The sequence below is a fragment of the Oppia nitens genome, unplaced genomic scaffold, assembly GCF_028296485.1.
Source record: "Oppia nitens isolate AA-2021 unplaced genomic scaffold, nextdenovo-longstitch-racon4-pilon3 scaffold2_pilon_pilon_pilon, whole genome shotgun sequence".
Taxonomy (NCBI): domain Eukaryota; kingdom Metazoa; phylum Arthropoda; class Arachnida; order Sarcoptiformes; family Oppiidae; genus Oppia; species Oppia nitens.
Genome location: NW_026533210.1, coordinates 8,409,976 through 8,432,974, shown reverse-complemented (window position 1 = coordinate 8,432,974; position 22,999 = coordinate 8,409,976). Strand labels below are relative to the sequence as shown.

The 22,999-nt window shown below is 22.6% G+C and overlaps 1 protein-coding gene across 1 annotated transcript in view; it reads left to right on the top strand.

The window, feature by feature from the left end:
• Positions 1 to 22,999, top strand: part of LOC128955460 (frequenin-1-like) — a 34,246-nt gene that overhangs the window by 5,867 nt on the left and 5,380 nt on the right. Inside the window, exons 2-5 of the mRNA XM_054301132.1 lie at positions 20,300 to 20,324; positions 20,727 to 20,775; positions 22,003 to 22,092; positions 22,825 to 22,903. Coding sequence (XP_054157107.1) covers positions 20,300 to 20,324; positions 20,727 to 20,775; positions 22,003 to 22,092; positions 22,825 to 22,903 — 243 coding nt within the window. The remainder of the gene's footprint in view (positions 1 to 20,299; positions 20,325 to 20,726; positions 20,776 to 22,002; positions 22,093 to 22,824; positions 22,904 to 22,999) is intronic.

Below are 22,999 nucleotides of genomic sequence, written 5' to 3'. Positions count from 1 at the left end.
AAATGGCAACAACAGAGAAACTCATCCACTTCAGGGACATCAACCGGTTACTGCAATCTCATCAGTCGTATACCTTCTCCAAACCGGTTGCCTAACAAATCCAATGGCCATATATACAAACAAAAGCACCGCATCGTAAAGATAGACCAACAGTCCACCGCACAGCGCACCCGTCAATCGCATCCATTTGCAGCCAAAGCTGCACGTCAAGTGAAGGATCACCAAATCCATGTTTCTCGGGACAGCCGTAACGCTTTACCGATCACTTCGACGATGAATACAGACGGAAAACCTCGCTTGTGTAAAGACTACCGTCCAATCAATACGACTTCTAATGCCGCAAAACCATCGCATCCATACAAACATCGGCATTACTTAAGGGACATCACACCTACTATTACCGTTACACCACTACGCGCTGTACATCCGGTTATTCGCCCTCAACAGTCCCGACTCTCACGCATCGATACATACAACAAACATATTTCCGGTAATATCCATCGCATCCCATCCAACTCTCCCATTCTACGATTCCGTAACACACGACTCCAATTACCGGACTCTCAACGCGGACATCCATCACAACCGGCTAAACGTCTCACTCCTGGTCCACATCGTCTCACTCAACCGTTTAACTCTTTGACCAGTCTTAAACCGCCGGGGAGTGTAGTGTCCACTACATTACCTTAAGCTAATTTAGTTATAAAGTATTTTTGTATTTAAATTCCCAATAATTTTGTATACATTTATTTTATATCCTATTTTTGTGCTAAATTCTTAGTATTGCTTTTCAATCGGTTATACAGTTCCTTATACTTACCGGTTGCTGACCTCAGACCTCTGGCACCAAACTAACTGTTCAACGGTTCCCACATTCAAACTATCCAATGATAGCTAACCATTCCCTATACCTACCCGTCCTCTCTCAAACACTATAAATACTGTACTACAGTATACACATACTTTAGTACAGTGCCAGCCGTCATACACAACAGTCATACCTGACTCTCACATATCATACTGTACTCACATCATACATGTGCTCCACTGATAGCACCATTTTAACCATACAATCCATTGTATCCTCAATTGTCTTAAACTAATCAATAAATTGTTATAATTATCTTATACCTGTGTTAATCATACGATTCATTACCATCGCTATTATCATCATAGAAACTATCACTTCAAGAGTCCAACCGGTTGTTCACATCATTAAAGACATACATACAACCCGGTTGTCCATCAACTCTAACCTACCGTTCCGTATCGCGTGATATCAAGAGATAGTACAGACATCCAGATTGGGATCAGCTCTAGCTTTACGCTTGGCCACCACTACTGCAAGTGATCTACCCTTTTATCATCCGATAGGTCTCATACCGACCCTTCAGGTGATAATCTATAAGGAATTGGTTGATAATCGGTTGTAGGCCTCATACCGACCCACGCATAACAACCGGTGCTCTCCTATTCCTCTAAGTTGTGTCCAAACATACAAACTCAGGCACAACAAAATAATTAACAAACAAAACATATATATAAAGTACTAAATTCATATTAAATGTATATAATTTAAATATAAACTTTTTTATATTAAATACTATACAGTGTATAAATACTGTAGTTAAATATTACAAAATACTATGTATAATGTGCTTAACATTTAGTTTTTATTAAAATAAATGAATAATTTCTAAAAATATGATGAAAAAATGAAAATATCAATAAAATTAACATTTATTATACACAAACATTAAACACACACACACACACACACACACACACACACACACACACACACACACACACACACACATAAATACATACATACATAAACATTATACATCAAAATGTTAAAAAATACTAAAATTTAATTATAGTAAAAATACAAATAGCATGAATAGTGTGCGAAATATATACGATATATATATATTTTACGATCACGAGTACCCAGAAGTCAACATATTTTTTTATCCAGTAGTAGTAATAATCATTGAAAGTGCTTTACTTTTAAGTACAGTATAATATGTATAAATATATATATATATATATATATATATATACAGTATATATATTGTTTATTATTGTGGGTATAAATAAAATGTCTTTATTTTATCTGAGGAAACTATTTTTTGTATTATTATAAATTAACTTAATTTATAGCAAATAAGATCATTGTTATAATATTTACTGTAATTTCTTTGTTTGTTTGTTGCGTTAAAACAAAAAATGTTAGATTAAATAGAAAATTTCTGTTTAATTTTACTAATAAAATTATTTAATGCTAACAAATATAATGATTTTTAAAAAAATATATGTTTTTACTAAACACAGATATTGTTATCTAAATTTTCAGAAAAGTTAAATTAATTATATTTTTCTAAATAATGATTTAATAATAATAATAATAAAAAAAACCAATAAATAATCTAGTTATATTTCAATTATTTTATTTTTTATGTGTGCTTTTATGTTTGTAATGGGAGTCCCAAATAAATAGATTATAATAAGAAACTCATAACAATATTATTTTATTGTTATTTTTATTCTAGAAGTTTTCTTGTATTTTTTCAACAAAAATTTCTATTTATCTAACACTTTATATATATAAAGGAATGAGAGAGAGAGAGAGAGAGAGAGAGAGAGAGAGAGAGAGAGAGAGAGAGAAATCACACAAAACAATCAGTTTATCCATTACTTACAGCAATAAGTTTTGAGATACAATTTTTTAAGAGAAAAAATTATAGCATTATTAATATTTTTATTATCATTATTATTATTATTATCGCCATTATTATTATTATCCACATTATTTTTATAATAATAATAATAATAATAATAATAATAACTTTACATTTAGAAGATTTAATTTTTGAGAAAAAAAAATGTTTTATGTCATATTTGTGATCTGTTTTTTTTTTAATTAAAAGACATTTATTTTTTCAATTTTATTTTTAAATGTGATTTTTATAAGTGATTAAGTGCAATAGTGTACGTAATATACTATTAAAAATCTTTTTAAATTTAAAAAAATAAAATGTAAAAAAATATATTTAATGAATTAAATGGTTATAAAAGTGAATACACTAAAGTATAACAACAACAACAAAATCAACTAAAATATTATAACAGATATATTATATATACTGTATATATTGTACAGTGTTTTTAGAGTAATCTCTTTATATAACATAATGTATCAATTATTTACAGCTCTTTGAAAACAACATTATTTTACTTATAATCACTCAGTTGTCTTAATATGCCATAAGAGAGCACAGACATCATGTTTACAGTATATATATATATATATAAGTTAAATATATTGTGGGCTTATATGGGCTCTTAAGATATTTTATAAGAAAGACTAATCAATTATATTATTATTGTAATAATTTTTCATAACAGATAAATTGTAATTGTTTTGATGGTATGTGTGTGTGTGTGTAAATGTGCCTAACAAATCATGAACTGTATTTAACACTGGGTATTGTATTTATATACAATATATATATAGATAGATAAACTCTGATATTTGGGGTCAGCTAGTTGTGAATTAGCCCGGAGCCCAGCAATAGGATCACTACGAGTCAGTAGTAGTCAAAAAAGACAATAAATCCCAAAAGTCTATACACACAGTGAAAAAAAATAATGTTCAGACAATTTCCCAAAGTTTTATGATTGACCAACAAAATTGTTTGGCATATATATAGAGGAAAAATTTCAATCGATAAAACAACTCAATTTGTTGTCAACAAAAAAAATCATATTTTTCTATATATATATATATATATTCTAGAAAATAAAAACTTTAAGCATGGTCAAATAAAAAAATAAAAGTAATAACTGATCAATGAACTATACTATAAAAATGTCACTTTTTATAATAAAGAATATAAAACTAGTATTATATGATATTTATATATAGCATATATATATACAGTATATATTTTTATATATTTATTATTTTTAATTTATTGTTTTTTATATTGAACCTCTAATATTTTTTTATTTAGCCTAAAACATCTGGATAATATACTAGTAGTTTAAATCAAAGATTTTGTTGTTTGTTTGTTTGTTTGTTTGATAGTATAATATTTATAGTAATATTTCAATTGAAAAATATATCTCTAAACAAGTATTTCTTATTTGAAATATTTGAACTGAATTTATTATTATGAAAGCTTTTTTTAAAAACAAACAAAACTATTGTGTAAAATATTTTATAAAAAATCAATGGATTGTAACAAAAAGTAAAAAATGTTTAGTTTATATCACATATAACTGCATCTATTATTCTACTTTTATTTTCAGATTTTATTTTGTGTGTGTATTTGATAACAGCATTTAGATCTTATGGTTTTGTATTTTTATAAAATGGTTTATAAATATATTATGAAACAATATGATAATAAAAATAGTAGTAATAGTAATAATAGTGCATCTAGGTAGATGGATTAGATGGGTTATATAAAAAAATTCATGAAAAAATATATAATAGCTATAAATCCCTTCAAAAAAGTAGGAATAAATAAAATATCACAATTGCATTTTTATTTATTATAATATAAAAAAAATTGGAAAAACTATTATATTTATATGAATTATATCAGACAAATGTGTTGTGAAACCCGATTGTATTATGCATTTGAGCCAAAACTTTATGGATAATAATAATACTAATATTGAAAGTCGAAATAAAATATTTTGCTATATGTTATATACTGTATATTTATTATGAATTATTGAGATAAATAATATCGTGTAGGGTAATATTATATATATATATATATATATATATATATATATATATGATGTGTTGAATGTGCAAGCATTATATAATGATACTGTATATAAGCACAAGTATGTTTGTTAGAGCACCGGGAGGTAATATTTATTCTTATGCTGCTATTATAGATATTCTTGATAGTGATTTGACAAGAAAATAGAGTATATATATACAGTAAACATTTCGATTTATGCAGTATAGGAAAGCACTGTTTATACTATGCTTATATGAAATCCACTAAAAGTTCATTAAAATAAACAAATTTATTAAATATTAAAAATATTATTTTCAAATTAACTAATATTATACTAATCTTTAATTTATCAATTATATTAATATTCTATCAATTATAAAGATTATTTTAAGAAATAACATAAACATTAAAAATAATAATAACTATAATCACTAATTAATTAATAAGGTTGTGTATCGTAATCAGGAAATAATAATCAAATTAAATATAAATAACTAAATATAAATAATAACTAAATATAAATAATAACTAAATATAAATAATAACTAAATTTTAGTAATAACTAAATATGTCTGAATTCTATCAACTAATTTTCTAACCAAATTATTCAAATTAAAAAATAAAAATAATGTATAATTAGAAATAATTAAAATAGTAATATTTTTTGTTATAATTAATAAATAATGGAATAATTTTATACTTTATTAATTTTTAGATTGCTACAAGTATTTAAAAATATTTGTTTATTAATATTTCATAAAAATATAATCATTACATACATTAACAAATACAAAGACAAAATGATTTATTTTATTAAGTAATTTTTCATATTAATTGTTTAAACTTCAAAAATTTAAAAATAATGTTATTATAAACTAATATCTTATAAATAATTTAACAAAATTTAACTAAAATTACAATATTTAAATTAAAAATAACGAATTATTAAAATTAATGTCTATAAATTTAATTATATTATAAGCATTAATGTGATAAAAGTAGTTAAAAAATACTACGTTTTTATTTAATTTTTTTAATTAAATTATTTTTATAATCTAGTTTTTAATGATTTCATAACTATTATTTTATGCATTTTTATAATTACACAGTAACTAAAATACATTACCTATAAATAAAAATTAAAATGTTTTAAATAATTAGATCACATTTTTCAGTCAAATTTAATTTTAATATTTTAGTTAGAAAAGAATTATTAAAAATAATACTTAAAACAGATTTCAAAACAAATAACAAAATAAATATTAAGTGTTAATAATTTGCAGGATGATTATTAATTATTAATAATAAAGCTACATTAAATTTCCTGATAACGTTACACCAACCGTCAATTTTTTGTTAATTTTTAATTGCATTAAATTATCAGAAAATTAAATATTTAAGACACTTTAATATTTATTTATTATATGGTGTAATAATAATTTAATTTTTGAGACAAATTAAGTTAATTAATTAATTAATATATTACTGTATTAGTTGTTAGGTTTTATTGTACCCACTCCTATACTGCATAAATAGAAATGTTTACTGTATAACTATAGACTACATAGTGTATAGTTAACTCCTAAAATGTAATTTACAAAATATGGTTTGTAAATTGTTACTTTATTTCAGCAATAATAATAAGTAAAATAAATAAAAATTAAAAGAAAATAATTTAATCAATTACTATTAAAATTACACAATTATATTGTCTAGAAATTATTATTTATTAATAATATATTTTTTAAAATTATAAAAAATAGAAATGTATAGAAATTTGTCTGTTTATATTGTATTCACATTATAGTTTTTTTAATTGTCTAATTTATAAATTATATCATAAACATGTTTACAAATGGTACAATTTATTTTTATAAAAAAAATAGTTTAGTTAAATTAACTAGATAATTAATTTCTATGCCAATGTTTGAAAATTACCAAAAAGTTTTAATTTTTAATACAACAATTTTCTAACACTATTAATTAAAAACAAGTTTCAGTGATAAAAATATTTCAAACTAATTAAATAATTCATTTACTTGTATAGCTTAGCACTAACTGTATGCTAAAACTTTCACAATAGATTTGGTAATAAGATTTAATTTAAATTAATTTATTAATTTTAATCTAACTCTAGATAGTTATAATGATAATAATAATAATAAATTGAGATAAATAATTAATACGGTATATAATTAACTCTATTAATAATTAAAATGGCCAAATGTTGTTATTGTTGTTGTCATTATTTTACTCTATTATTCAATGGTTATTATGTGAAATTGAAATTAATTTAAATGAAATTTATTATAATAACCTGATTATATATATAACATACTAATGTTTGACTATAAGAATAATTGGACAGTTAGTTCAATAATAATGCTACTGTTCTGTCACTATAGTAGTATATTTTATTAGAGAAATTGCGCAATTGTTAGGAATTGTTAGACAAAGAAGGAAAGAGAGAGAGAGAGACTAACAATAAATATAATATCTTATTAATAAATAAATAGTGAATGTTGTGTGTGTGTGTGTGTGTGTGTGTGTGTGTGTGTGTGTGTGTGTGTGTGTGTGTGTGTGTGTGTGTGTGTGTGTGAAACAACCAATTTTTGCAAACATATATACAATTTTCAAAGGCATCAAATCATTGGATTTTCTTACGATTGTAGAAATTAATACTTAATGGGAAGATATAGTGATATAGTAATGAAATGATATCCACAGAGAGTGAGAGACAAGTCATTGCATTTTGGTTTTGGATATCAGTGCCAAAAACAAACTGATTATTGTATTGATTATAATCACTAAATATATGTTGCTTTATGTATGATTGCAATAAATTATTTCTATTTACTCCATCACTTACTCGCTATAACTCACTCACTCACTCACTCACCCACTCACCCACTCACCCACTCACCCACTCACCCACTCACCCACTCACTCAATCACATTAAAACATATCAATAATATCTTTCAAATATTATTTTTATAAGTTAGACTCTTTTGAATCGTTATATAATATATACACTATGTATATAAATTAATTTCGTATCACAAAAAATGTTGAAAAATACATTTTAGGCTTAAAACTCTTTCCCAAATAATTGCCTATCAGTATCCTATTTGATGTTTTTTTGTTATTGAATACAAAAAAATACTATTGTTTAGATACAGTAATAATAATAATAATGCTGATAATGTTTAAATTTAATAATGCTAATATCAAAGTACATATAAACTGGGGTATTTAGTAGATAATATATTTATTTATTTATAGTTTTACTAATTACAATAAGTAAATAATTTGTTATTTTTTGTATTTGTATATTTAAAATATTATATTAGTATTTACATGTAAAATATATATTAATTGTCATAATTTTTAACTCAATGCTTATTGTAATAATATGTTTAATAATAACTAATTTGCATAAATACATAATTATATAATAAATTTTATTTTATTTATAGCTATTTGTTATTTTAATTAATACAGTGTACAAGTTTTTATTAAAAAAAACAATATTTAATTGATAGATAGTATATAAATATTGTATATGGCATACGATTAAAATTTATTTAATTTTAAAAATATTATTTTGTACATCAAATAAAATGTTACAAAATATAGCAATTAAAGTACATATATTATTATTATAAGTTAAGATTTTATATAAAATCATAGAATTATTGGTTGTTTAAGTCTATATAATCATAAAATTCAATTAAGAGGTTTACTAATAAAAAAATTAATTAACATTGCAATTAAATATTTTATTTTATGATGAATTTATATTAGAGTAATAGTTATACACTAAAGACTATACTTAACTACTACTACTGTACTATACTACTGTATATATAAATTTATATTTAATAAGTTTTATTTTGGAGAATCACTTAATATATACTGTATATATAAATTTATATAAAATCTCAGGTGAATTGATTTGGAAATATAAATACAGTAGAGTTAATGTGAATGAAACTCTCCATTTTTTCGTAATATCCATTATTATTATTATTTTATTTATAAAATAGTTATACACTTTTATTGATAATGTATGTGCACAACGAATAATGGGGTAAAATTCAATAGAAACACTATAATGAATAGACAGTATATAATAGTTATAAATACATTATATACTGTATGCTATATACTATCATATATACAGTATATGGTATACTATACAGTACTGTATAATATACACATAGTTTTATGCATAAGTAAAGTGAAAATATTTGCTCAGAAGTGATACGAATTTCATTTATCATTGGCTTTGAGTTAACACACAGTGTATACTACTGTAGATTTTCTATGCAATTCTCTATACGATTCTCTATGCGATTCCTTCAATACATTAGTAAAACTCTGTATACGGTTTTGAGTCTCTCTCTCTCTCTCTCTCTCTCTCTCTTTCTTTCTTTCTTTCTTTCTCTCGTTATGTCTCTAATAGTGAGTGGTTTTGAAGCACAAGAATAGTTGAGAAATTCTTTGCCAAACAAGTACTATATAGTGGTCTCTCTCTCTCTCTCTCTCTCTTTCACACACACACACACACACACACACACACACACACACACACTGTGTGAATGGCATTCATTACATTGATATAGTAAATGTTGTATATATAATGATATAATATATATATATTATAAGTATATATATTAATGGTTATTCTATAGTACAGTAAAGTCAAAGTGTGTGTATGTATGTATTGAACACACGGTTTGTATGGGAAAGGAAATGTCTTATTGCCGCTCTTTGTGTCCAAAAAAAGATAAAACAAACGTGAGATGAACAGACAATAAACCTATCGGTGATCTCTCTTTCTCTCCTATTATTTTTGATGACAACTACTGACTAATTCAGTACGTGATGAGTGTTTTATAGGATTGTAGGACTACCCTCTTTCTCTCATATAATACTATCAAAAAGTAATGTTAACTACAAAACATATAAATTCCTCAATTAAATGATGAGAGAAACCGTTGTTATCAAATAGTGGCGGTGTTTTACAGACACACACACACCAGTCCTCTATACTTAACAGACCAACACTTGAAAATAGTATACTATAATAAAGTTGAGTTCACTCTTGATTACAATGAATGGTATCTTTAATGTTGAGAAGCACTCAAATTATCACTTGTAATCAGATTAGTTGACACATTTGTTATATACTATTATATATAAAATATTGGTATTGTTTTTTGTTTCTCTCTCCCTCCTCTCTCTCTCTCTCTCTCTCTCTCTCTCTCTCCCTCTCTCTCTCTTTCTCTCTCTTTCTCTCTCTCTCTCTCTCTCTTCTCTTTAAAATTACAATTCATTTTATTAGGCTATATATTAATTTTTATTATATAATAATAATACTGCATTATAAGTTACCACAGTTTACAAATGATATAGAAATTATTATAAATTTTTTATATATATAATTAATTTATACCCCAAAAAATAAAAATCTCAATTTCATGTCACATATAATAGTGTATATTAAATTTATATTAAATTTAATGTATTTTCTGACAATAATAATCAATTGTCACTTGGTTGTTTTTGAAAAATAATAATAATAAATTGTTTACTTTATTTATATAGAAAATTTATTTTTTTAATATAAAAGTAATTTTTTAATTTATTATTCATGTTTTATTTTTCTTTAAAAAACAACAAATCTAGGATATTGTTTTTTTAAATTAATTAATTAATTAATTATATACTATACATATTTAATGGTAAAAAACTAGTGGGAGTAAATAGTATTACATTACACACACACACACGTATATAAGCAAACAATGACATACGTATACTCTATAATAAAATTCTATAGTTAATGGTATGTTTAACTAGAGTCGACTGTATTGTCAGAATCGATTGTATGGCACACACATACACTTGAAAACAGGTTTCCCATTGAGATAAAAGTTAAAGTAAAGTATTAGATATACAACTGGTATTATTCCTAATACTTAATTCTAAACCATAGGTTATATACAATATATATCAATATAATATATATATATATATATATATATATATATATATATATATATATAAATAAAAAGAGATTTTATTTGTTGAATACCAACACTTGAATGACAATCGATTGTCGCTTATATATCAATATATATATATATATATACAGTAGTAATATTAGCTTCATTGCCATTATAACCATAACTGCAAAAAATATATCAATATAACCCATTAGATATATCATATATCGTATAAAGTTATCTCCATATTTCAGCCAAAATGATTAATTTAGGATAAATATATTGTGAGTGAACATTCAATATATTTCTATCATATATATATAATATATACATTGTATATCTCTATACTACTAGTGTACTATATATTTAAACAACACCGTATTGGAGTAAAATATAATTGTTAGCAAACTCTAGTAAGCTTAAGATTTTAGTTAAGACACCTAACACTTACACACACACACACACACACACACACACACACACACACACACACACACACACACACACACACACAACACACACACACACACACACACACCTGAGCTTAACCATGATTTATAAAAAAAATCTATTGATCTTATATTCAGTCCTTTTGCTTAAAACCTTTATTTCTTTCTCTCTTTTTTCTCTATATTCTCAATATTGATCTGTTGTTAGGTTTAAGTTATAACATTCACACATAAAAATCTTACTATTTTTTTGGCTCTCTCTCTCTCTCTCTCTCTTTTTATCTTTTATTTATATATTTTCTACACAATTGTATATTTATTTTTCAATTGTTTCTATTTTAGTTTAGTTTTAGATTTTACAAACACTTTTAGACTTTTGTTTTATATATTTACAATATTAATATAATCAGAGTGTATAGTATTTACTTATATAAATATATTTATATCATTAATAACATCTTATATAAATAATATCCAACATTTCTAATTGATTTTTTCTTATAAATTATTTTTTCAAATGTAAATTATTGTTTGTTTTAGTAAAAAAAATAATCAATTCTAGTTGTTTTATGTTATTTGCATTATTATTATTATTATTAAATGTAAAATAGTGTTTATTAACATATATCACACATACCAGTGCTTTGAAAATAGCTGTACACTCTCAGGAAAAGTATGTTTTCTATCGTTAAAACATGACTTATATGTCAGTCTCTCTCTCTCTCTCTCTCTCTCTCTCTCTCTCTCTCTCTCTCTCTCTCTCTCTCTCTATTTGTGTAAAATTAAAAAAACCTTTGAGATGTATATATTAATATTACAATGCATAATACAGTAAATACAGTATATGCTATACATATAAATTAAGAAAACTCATATTAACTTTGACATAATATATTCATATATAATATTTTAGTATATTTTATAGTTAACAGCAGAGATAGATAGATAGATAGATAGATAGATAGATAGATAGATAGATAGATAGATAGATAGATAGATAGATAGATAGATAGATAGATAGATAGATAGATAGATAGATAGATAGATAGATAGATAGATAGATAGATAGATAGATAGATAGATAGATAGATAGATAGATAGATAGATAGATAGATAGATAGATAGATAGATAGATAGATAGATAGATAGATAGATAGATAGATAGATAGATAGATAGATAGATAGATAGATAGATAGATAGATAGATAGATAGATAGATAGATAGATAGATAGATAGATAGATAGATAGATAGATAGATAGATAGATAGATAGATAGATAGATAGATAGATAGATAGATAGATAGATAGATAGATAGATAGATAGATAGATAGATAGATAGATAGATAGATAGATAGATAGATAGATAGATAGATAGATAGATAGATAGATAGATAGATAGATAGATAGATAGATAGATAGATAGATAGATAGAGAGAGAGAGAGAGAGAGAGAGAGAGAGAGGAGAAGAGGTCTAGTCGTATGTTAGCAATACATCATATATTTATTTACATAATATGATAGATACCGTATATAAATGGGAAAAAATAATATGTATTTAGTATATGTAATCGATTTTTGTTGTTTTGTAAATAACTCCGGATTTATAATGTATTTTTTCCCTCTACTAATAGTAGTGCAACTATTATAAAAAGCATTATTATTAACATAATAATAATTATACAATAATAATATGATTATTTGATGAAATTTTTATATATTACGTAAAAAACAATAGCCTTATCTGCATATTGTATAATATTAATAATATTGACATGTACAAGTTATTTTACACGCAATTATTATATTATTATTATTATATAATTATAAACATTTTGTAACAATTATGTATGTATTTTTTGTTTTTGTTTATGATTAATTTATTTTTGACTATTATTTGTCCATATAATAAACACTTATATAAATATCTATTATTATTATTATAAAGTATATAGTGAAATATGTTAAACAATTAAACATAACAATCGATAATTATCTGAAAACAACAATTTTTATTAGTAATAATAATAATAACAACGACAGCAACTAATTAATTAATAATGATTTATATAGAAAACATAGTTTGATAAGAAAGATAATCTGTGGGCACAGGTATGTCATTGTTGATAATCTTTATGACAAATGACAATTAGGATCAAACATAAGGGTTCAAATAAGCACACAATTTATCAAATATAAGTTATATATATGTATGAGAAATGATGAATATGTTGTTATATATAATTATGGCAAATGTGTCAAAAAAGATGATAAATATAAATGTTATGTACATTACATGTAATATGTAATTGTATGTATGTAACTGTGTGTGTGTGTGTGTGTGTGTGTGTGTGTGTGTGTGTGTGTGTGTCATGTGTGTATGAGTGAGTGGATGTGATTTTTTATATACAATTTTCAATAACACCCAATTTAAATAATACTGATTTTCAATATACATGTGATTGACAAATAAAAAAAATTAATGTGAAAAATTTGTTTATATTAAATATTAATCTTATAATAGAAAAAAATCTTATATTCATATTTCTAAAGTTTTATTTATATGATTTTATTATTGAATATCTTTTTAGTAATATGAATTAAAAAATTTTTTTTATTAAACTTTTTAAAATGATTAAAATTTACATAAATACTTTTAAAAATATAGTTTAGTTTACTAGTCATAACTGATATAAACATTTTATTAATGTTATAATAATTTTCATTTAAAATGGTTTCGAAATTTTGTTTATTGGTTTAGAAAAAACTATTAAATATAATATTATTTATTTATACACTAGTATTAATAATATTATTATTATGATATTATAATAATCAATTACAGATTAATTAAAGTAAAATATCAAATGTGTGTTTAAAAAGGTAATACACATATAAACACACATTTATTTACAGTTAAATTGAAGCCTGAAATGCCACTCACTTACATAACTGCACATAAAATGTTATATAATTGCTATCTGAATGTTATATATGTATGATATGTTTGGGGCATATAATGTATTTAAATAGTAAAATAGTATGCAGTATAATATATATATATAGTAAATATCGTATATACTGTATATAATATCATTTAAATGAGAGAGAAAAAACTCTATAGACATACATAACATAACAAATCAATTTTGATTTCAAACAGATATAGTCTAGAAGTACTGATATTTTTACTAATAAATAAAAATTGTTACAACAAATTAATGCTTAAATTATTTAAACTGTTTTTCTTTTTTCTTTTTTTTACTTTATTATTATTATTCGCTTTTATTACAATTCATGAGAGTGTCGTTTAATTAGTTATATAGTTTAACACTAACATAGACATAGACATACAGTACACTCACTCACACAACCTATTGAATGATTACATGAAAAGTCAATATAAATTAATATTATTATTCAACTAAATACCAAATATATAACAACAGTTTGAATTTGTTAAAGACTGGGTGAGTGAGTGAATAGAGAGTGTTTGAGTGAGTGAGTGAGAGAAAGAGAGAGAGAGAGAGAGAGAGAGAGAGARAGAGAGAGAGAGAGAGAGAGAGAGAGAGAGAGAGAGAGAGAGAGCGGATCAATAAATTGATTTTATACACAATTCATGAATAAAAAAGAAAATATTGCTAAACATTAAAATAGTTTTTTTCGGACTTATATTTCATTAGTTTGTATTATATTCAAGTACTATGTATATTATATATATATATATATTATACAATTTATTATAAATATAATATAACTTGTATGTATATATAGATAGATAAATAAAATAATATATTTTTATGAAACGACAAGTATGTTTGCACTAATGCCTATCGTTTTTATGTAATAATATTTGTTTTGTTTGAAATGATAATATATATATATATATATATATTGTTTCAAAAATATGTTATATTTTTTTGTTACATAATTTCAGTTATTTTTGTTATTTCGTTAATTCGCTATTGATTTTGAACATTTGTAAATATTGAATACATTGAATACTACTGGTTTTTTGACGATAAAATACTAAATAATATACTTAGACACACACACACATACATACACACACACACACAAACACACACACAAACACACACACACACACAAACACACACACACACACAAACACACACACACACACACACACACACATACATACATACATACATACATACATACATACATACATACATACATACATACATACATACATACATACATACATACATACATACATACACACACACACACACACACACACACACACACACACACACACACACACACACACACACACACACACACACACACACACACACACACACACACACACACACACACACACACACACACACACACACACACACAAACACACACACAAACATACATACAGTACAATCTTTTTTATTATATATATATATATTTTGTTAACAGTGTGTAAAATAATCAAAGTTTTTTATCATAAATATATTTTTATTGTAATAATATATATATATATAGTCTCCGTAGGGATTATATTTAAGAAATTTTTTTATTAACAATTTTTTTATATTTTGTCGATGATATGGATATAAAAACAACTCCTCCCGTTAAACAACTGACGCACCCTTTATTTTGTCAATTGTTATAAATATATATTAATATATACAGTATTTTCTTTATATTTTGGTTTTTCTATATTTACATTATATTTCTATATATACAATATTTAAATAATTTATGACATGTTAAGTCAACCTATTATTTTTAAAAAAAATCTCATTCAAATTGATGGTCAAAATAGCATAATATTATTAGATTTTGTATTTAGTAAAAGACATATATATTTACGTAAAACTCTATTTTTGTGATTTAATATGGTTTGATGATACTGCAAATATTTAGCAAAAATGTTATATATAAATAGAGAATTATATTTAATATATAGATTTTATATTAAAATAAAATTGTTGTTGTATTTACTATTTATAGTACAATAGTGTAACGGTTAGTCAATAATAGGGAAAGTTTGTATTGTTTATAATGCAGGTGTTATACTGATATATACTGTATATATATAGTATAAAAGTATTATATATATATATATATATATACAAGTACTTTTATACTATATATATATACCAGTATATACAGTAATATATATTGTATATAGACTTTTATATAACAATAAATTAAACCGGCATAACGCGCCAATAATTTAATTTTATCAGATATTTCATTAAGTTTCAAATGGGTATCTATTATATTATATTAGAAGTTATGGGTTTTAGTGATTGTGTGGGTATTACGGTATTAATACTATAATCATATTTTTTGTGGACACATTTAAAGCTAAGCATTTCATTGTATAAATAGATATAATCTTTGAATTAATTTTTTTTTGTTATCTATAATATTGATATTATTAACCAAATATGGCAAACATTTTGCAGACACACACACAAGTGTATGAAATATGAAATATTTTAATTGTCGTGCGTAACAGTCATTATGACAGCACACCCACCCAAACAACAATGACCACACGGTTTTCCACTTAAGTATTATAATAAAAAAAAGTTATATATATATATGATATAGAAATTAAAATATGATATTATATATTATTACACTTAAGGTTTTATTATATCTATTGTATATATATATGTCAATATATCTTATTACATCACATTTTGTTTTACTGCTATTAATAATTATTAATTAACAACAACAACAAATTATTATAGCAATAAAATTTTATTAATTTTTTTTTGATATCATAGTTACTCTATTAGAATAGGATCAGTAATGTTGCCTAAAGTATAAATAAATATCAACTGTATTCATACTGTTTATTTCAATTGATCCGATTTTGCACTTATTTAATATAATGTTTGCACGAAATATACTTTAAAAAATTATATTACTTTTTATTATAAAATAAAATATATTTTTTTAGAAATAATCTAAATAATATAATTTTATTTATTTTTGTAATTTTCAATTTAAATACAGTGTGTGTGTGTGTGTGTGTGTGTGTGTGTGTTTCATATAAATAATTTTAATAAAAACAGCTATTATATTATATACAGTATAATGTTCATCATTTATAAACACTCTTTGCATTTATAATTCAATGTATTTTTTTATTGGCTTTATTTACTTAAAAAATTAGACTTACAAATACTGTCTAGAAATCTAAATAATTAATATTAATTTTATACCCAACTATTTATTTAAATAAAATTTATTTATTTCATTAACTTCATTTGGTATTATCATTTTAATTTAAATACATAATAAAAATTAAAATACATTTATAGTCATTTCGCTGTCTAATTGTTATCTTTTACAATAAATTAACAAATTATTAACATTAATTCAGGTTTAATGTTAATTTTTTTAGAAATATAATGTATATATATATATAGATGAAAAATTGTCAAAACTCTAATTATTATTAACTGAATTGTAGGAAAACAATCAAACCAATTATTCACAGCTAATCAAAAATAATAATAATAATATACCAGCATTATTATTGTTATTATTATTATTAAACTAATATATAAAATTTATATTAGTCTTTCTAAAAAAATAACTACAAAAACGGCATATATTTACAGTTAATGAGCCCTTATTTTTCTCTGTCGTTAAATCTGCTATTTTATTGTTTTAATTTTCTCTTCCATTTAATCCTCAAACATATTGAGAGAGAGAGAGAGAGAGAGAGAGAGAGAGAGAGAGTTTATAGATTTTATTATCAAACATATATATGTAAAAAAATCTAATTAACTAAAGTAATTAACAAATGATTTATAAACATAAAGGCTATACTATATGTCATATGTTACATATAGTAGTATATGTATACTTATATTTTATATAAATTTCTATATATTGCTTATGTTTGTAATTAATAGGCAAATTAGGGATAAAGGATTTAGTGTATGTATATGTGTTGTGCTATACTATAGGCTATAGTATAGTACTGTTAAGTGTGTTAGTGTTTATTATTAAGTTCACAATTAACAGACATGATATACACATACAGATGATATAATATTCAAAATATACATTACTTGCAATACAAACACAACACATCTAATCTAATAATTTATTATATTATAGCAAAAAATTTTGCTTACTGTTTCATATATTACATTATATATCACTGGTGATCAGCAAAGTGATTTTTGATTATTTTGATTAAAATGCACTGTCGAAGCTTATGGTTTATTAAAATATATTTCATCTAGCTCAAATACACTGTTACATATTTATTTTAATTAAGTGGTATATTTTATTTAATATTATATAAAAAAGGTTATTAAATTTGTGTATTAGAATTTTTTTGTTTTTTATCTTGGTCAGTAATTATGTTTTCAAGTAAGGGACCGTATAATCATTGTGATAACGGCTGTTATATATAATAATAATAATTATTATTATTATTATAACACTAAACATTGTGTGTTTTCAATTTAATATATTACTGTGCATTGCGTGTGAATAATAGTTGATAAACTATGTACAGTATAAGCGCACTGTTGTTTAATGCTCAATATAAGTATATTAATAGTGCCCAGGGTTATTGTTTGAATGACATAATTGTAATTAACTAAACTTATATACAGTATATATGGATATAAAATAAAAATTTCAGTTAAAAAGTGTTTGCATGACTGATATTTACACCTAAAAAATTCTTATGTATTATTTATTAAACGTTATATTTATAGTATAGTATAATATAGTACTATATTATTATACAGTATTACACTACTACTACTACTACTACTACTACTACTACTACTACTACTACTACTACTACTACTACTACTACTACTACTACTACTACTACTACTGTATGTTAGTACGGTATTAGTCAAACTGATCAATAGTTGTTAAGTTTTGAAAAATTTAGTAAAATTTTTTTTATTAAAAAAAATTTCAATCAATCCATTGTGTGTATGTATGTATGTGTGTGTATGTATGTGTGTATGTATGTGTGTATGTATGTGTGTATGTATGTGTGTATGTATGTGTGTATGTATGTGTGTATGTATGTGTGTATGTATGTGTGTATGTATGTGTGTATGTATGTGTATTCAATTGTGTGTAAGTGTGTTCAATATCCATACAAACATAATAATGTTTGCTATGAATTGCAAACTCGATATTTAGATAATAATTGTATCCTCGAGTAAAAGTTTTGAAGTAATTGAAATTTTTTTATCTCTCTCTCTCTCTCTCTCTCTCTCTCTCTCTCTCTCTCTCAATAAATACTTTGGATATGTCTCTAAAATCTATTAAAACCTTATCCTTTATATATATATACTGTACAGCAATTTATTAAGTGTTAACGCGCTGTTACTAAGTAATTACTTACTTACATTATATACATTATATTTTTGCTCACATTTAAATCACATTTAAATCAAATTATGTGATAAAATAAAATTATTTAAAAAACAATTTGAATCTCTTTTTTTGAAACTCTAAATTCTTAAGTATTAAACTAAGATTTTTATTTTTAACAAAAAAATTATTGATTTTAGTTTATCATCTATGATTTTAATTTAATCTATATACATTTACCAATAATTTGTTATAATGGCTTCATATACAGTACATAATAATATTGATATATAAAATATATCTCTATTAACTGTATAAATAATGTTGCATAATTATGCACTTGAAAATCTAATTAATTATTAATAATTATTTATTATATTATCTAATTATAGACAATATAAAAATAGTACAAAAAATATAGTACACAATAGAGAAACGATATAATAACTAAATAGTTAATTTGACACAAAATTAAAATATATTTTAATATAATCAAATGCAATGGCAATACAGTACTATTAATTACTATTACACATGTTATTACACAAATTATATAGAAATACTGTATATATAGCTAAGAATATTAAGATATTTATAGTATTTAAATATTTTTTCTTCAAATATCTCACAAAATAATAATAATTAATTAATTGTTTGTTTTTTATCATTTTCTTTATCTATGTCTACCATTTCATATGTCTGGTCATATCGTTTTGGATTTTGATCTCAGTTTCGGAGAAAGAGATCCGTCAGTGGTATGTATTTAACTGTATTTTTATTATACAATATATTATTATTATTATATTTTTATAATATTATTATATGAATTTATAGATAAAATTTTCTATTGCATAATACATTTATAGTTTATTTTATGCATGATTTACAATTAATCGTATAGTATTATAATATATATATACAGTATTATATATTATATAATTTTACTATACTAAATCCTATCATGCTATTGTTAGTAATAGCTATAGTAATTGGTAGATTAATATATATATACTATTAAATTTAATATTAATTTAAAAAAGATTGTCTTTTTTAATAAAATGTAACAATAAATGTAGATAATTTCAATTTTGTATGAAAAAATTGTTTTAAATTATTTAAAAAAAACTAATTAAAATTGTATTTTGTTTAAACAATAGGTATAAAGGCTTTAAAAAGGATTGCCCTAATGGACAGCTTACTGAACAGGTATAGAGAGAAAAAAATTTTATTGAAAATTTACACAAAAATAACATATATTTTTAGTATTTCAATGTTTTGAGTTCAAAAATAATACTGTTTATTATATAACATATTATACAACAACTACTACTAATACTCTATTTTTACATAAAAATGTATTAATTTTTAATTTTTATGCAACTCTTGTTATTGCAACTACAGTATAATATAATCATTAATGTTAAAAATTGAAATTTTTAGATATATATTTAGTAGTCGTTTATATAAAAATATTTCTATATAAAAAAAATTATTCAGAGATTACCAGTCATTTAATTTATAATTTATATAAATATTATGCCATATACAGTATATTATATTATCCATATGTATTGAATACATAATAATATTTATATTATATAATAGTGATATTAATATAAAAATATAATTTTATCTCTTAAAATAATATTAGCTTTTAAATTTCAATCTTCAAGTCTATATAAATATTGTTAAATATGTTTACAATACATATTAACAATTAATTTGATAGATAATTAGTTAGTTATTAAATTATATTAAATATAAAAGCAAATTTAAAATAATTGCCAATTAATTAAGAAAATAATTTTTAGATGATATAAACGGATTAATAAAACGACAATATATACAATATATAAACTGTTTATTATTACTGTATTATTAATACATGTAAATTGATGGCAATAATTAGCAGTATCAGCAAAAATATTATATGTATAATGTCAAATGGCAATGATGTAATGTTATTTTAATTAAATTTTTTCAAAATATAATAGTAATCTTATCAACAACAAAAAATATTTTTAATATAAATATACAATAACTAATATATAGAAAAAATTTTGTGATTAAAATAATTTAACCTTTAAAATAACTAAATATTTATTTATGCCTTTATTATTAAGTCACCATAAATACTAAAATATTAAAACACATTTTTGTTATATTATAAAACAAAATACAAAAATAGACTAACAATTTGATGTTTAATTTATTTATTTTTTTGTGTTCATCAAAGACATACAACTAGTGTTCACTTGATTTTTGTTTTGCACACAAAAAAACTAACTGTCTTTCTCTTTCTCTCTTTCTCTCTTTCTCTCTTTCTTTCTCTTTTTCTCTCTCTCTCTCTCTCTCTCTCTCTCTCTCTCTCTCTCTTTCTATTTTGTAGTCATTTTAGTTTATATTTTTTTATATTGTATTTGTCTATTACAGGGCTTTTTGCGAATATATAAGCAATTCTTCCCACACGGAGATCCATCCAAATTTGCATCCCTTGTCTTCAGGGTTTTCGATGAAAATAAAGTATATTTACACTTTATATTAGATATATTATAAGTTATATATTTAGACTATTTTTTCTATCAGTATATGTATATTATATTATTAGTTCACAATATTTATATAATCTGTAAAATACGAAATAACCAAATAATATGTAAATATAAATCATTTTTTTTCTTTACTGAACAACAAAAGCTATTAATTTAATAGCATTTTCTTCTATTTTTGTATATTTTCCTTAAGAATATTCTTTATTATAATATAAAATGTATGCAATTTAATAATTTTTGAGATAAAAATATTAGATTATACATATATTTTAAAATATGTTTTATAAATATATGTTTGCATATATTCAATATATATATAAAATATTAAATTAACTAGATTATTTTAAAATATAATGTATTATGTCTATTATTATTAGTATTATTATAATAAGTACAATTAGATAGAGTAATTTGGCATTATTAGTATTATTATGGCAATTTAATATCATTAATCTATTAATTTAATACTGTATATTATGACTTTAAAAAACAATATTATATTTACAATAATGATATATTATAATAATAATAATCATATTATAAAATAAAAAACAATTATTATATACAAAAAAAAACTAATAATAACTGATAATTGTTTTAAATAAATTGCATTTTAAATTATTATAATATAAATATATATATGTATATAAATAATTGCATTAAATATTATTATCATTATTATTATTATCTGATCCATTAAAAGGACGGCTCAATTGAATTTGAAGAGTTTATAAAAGCACTTTCAGTGACTTCCAGAGGAAATTTAGAAGAAAAGCTCGTTTGTATGTATTATTGTTTCTAACATATTATTTACCTGTAATTAATTATTTTTTAACATTAGATTAGATCTTATATTTCCTTAATTAATTTGTTTTAAC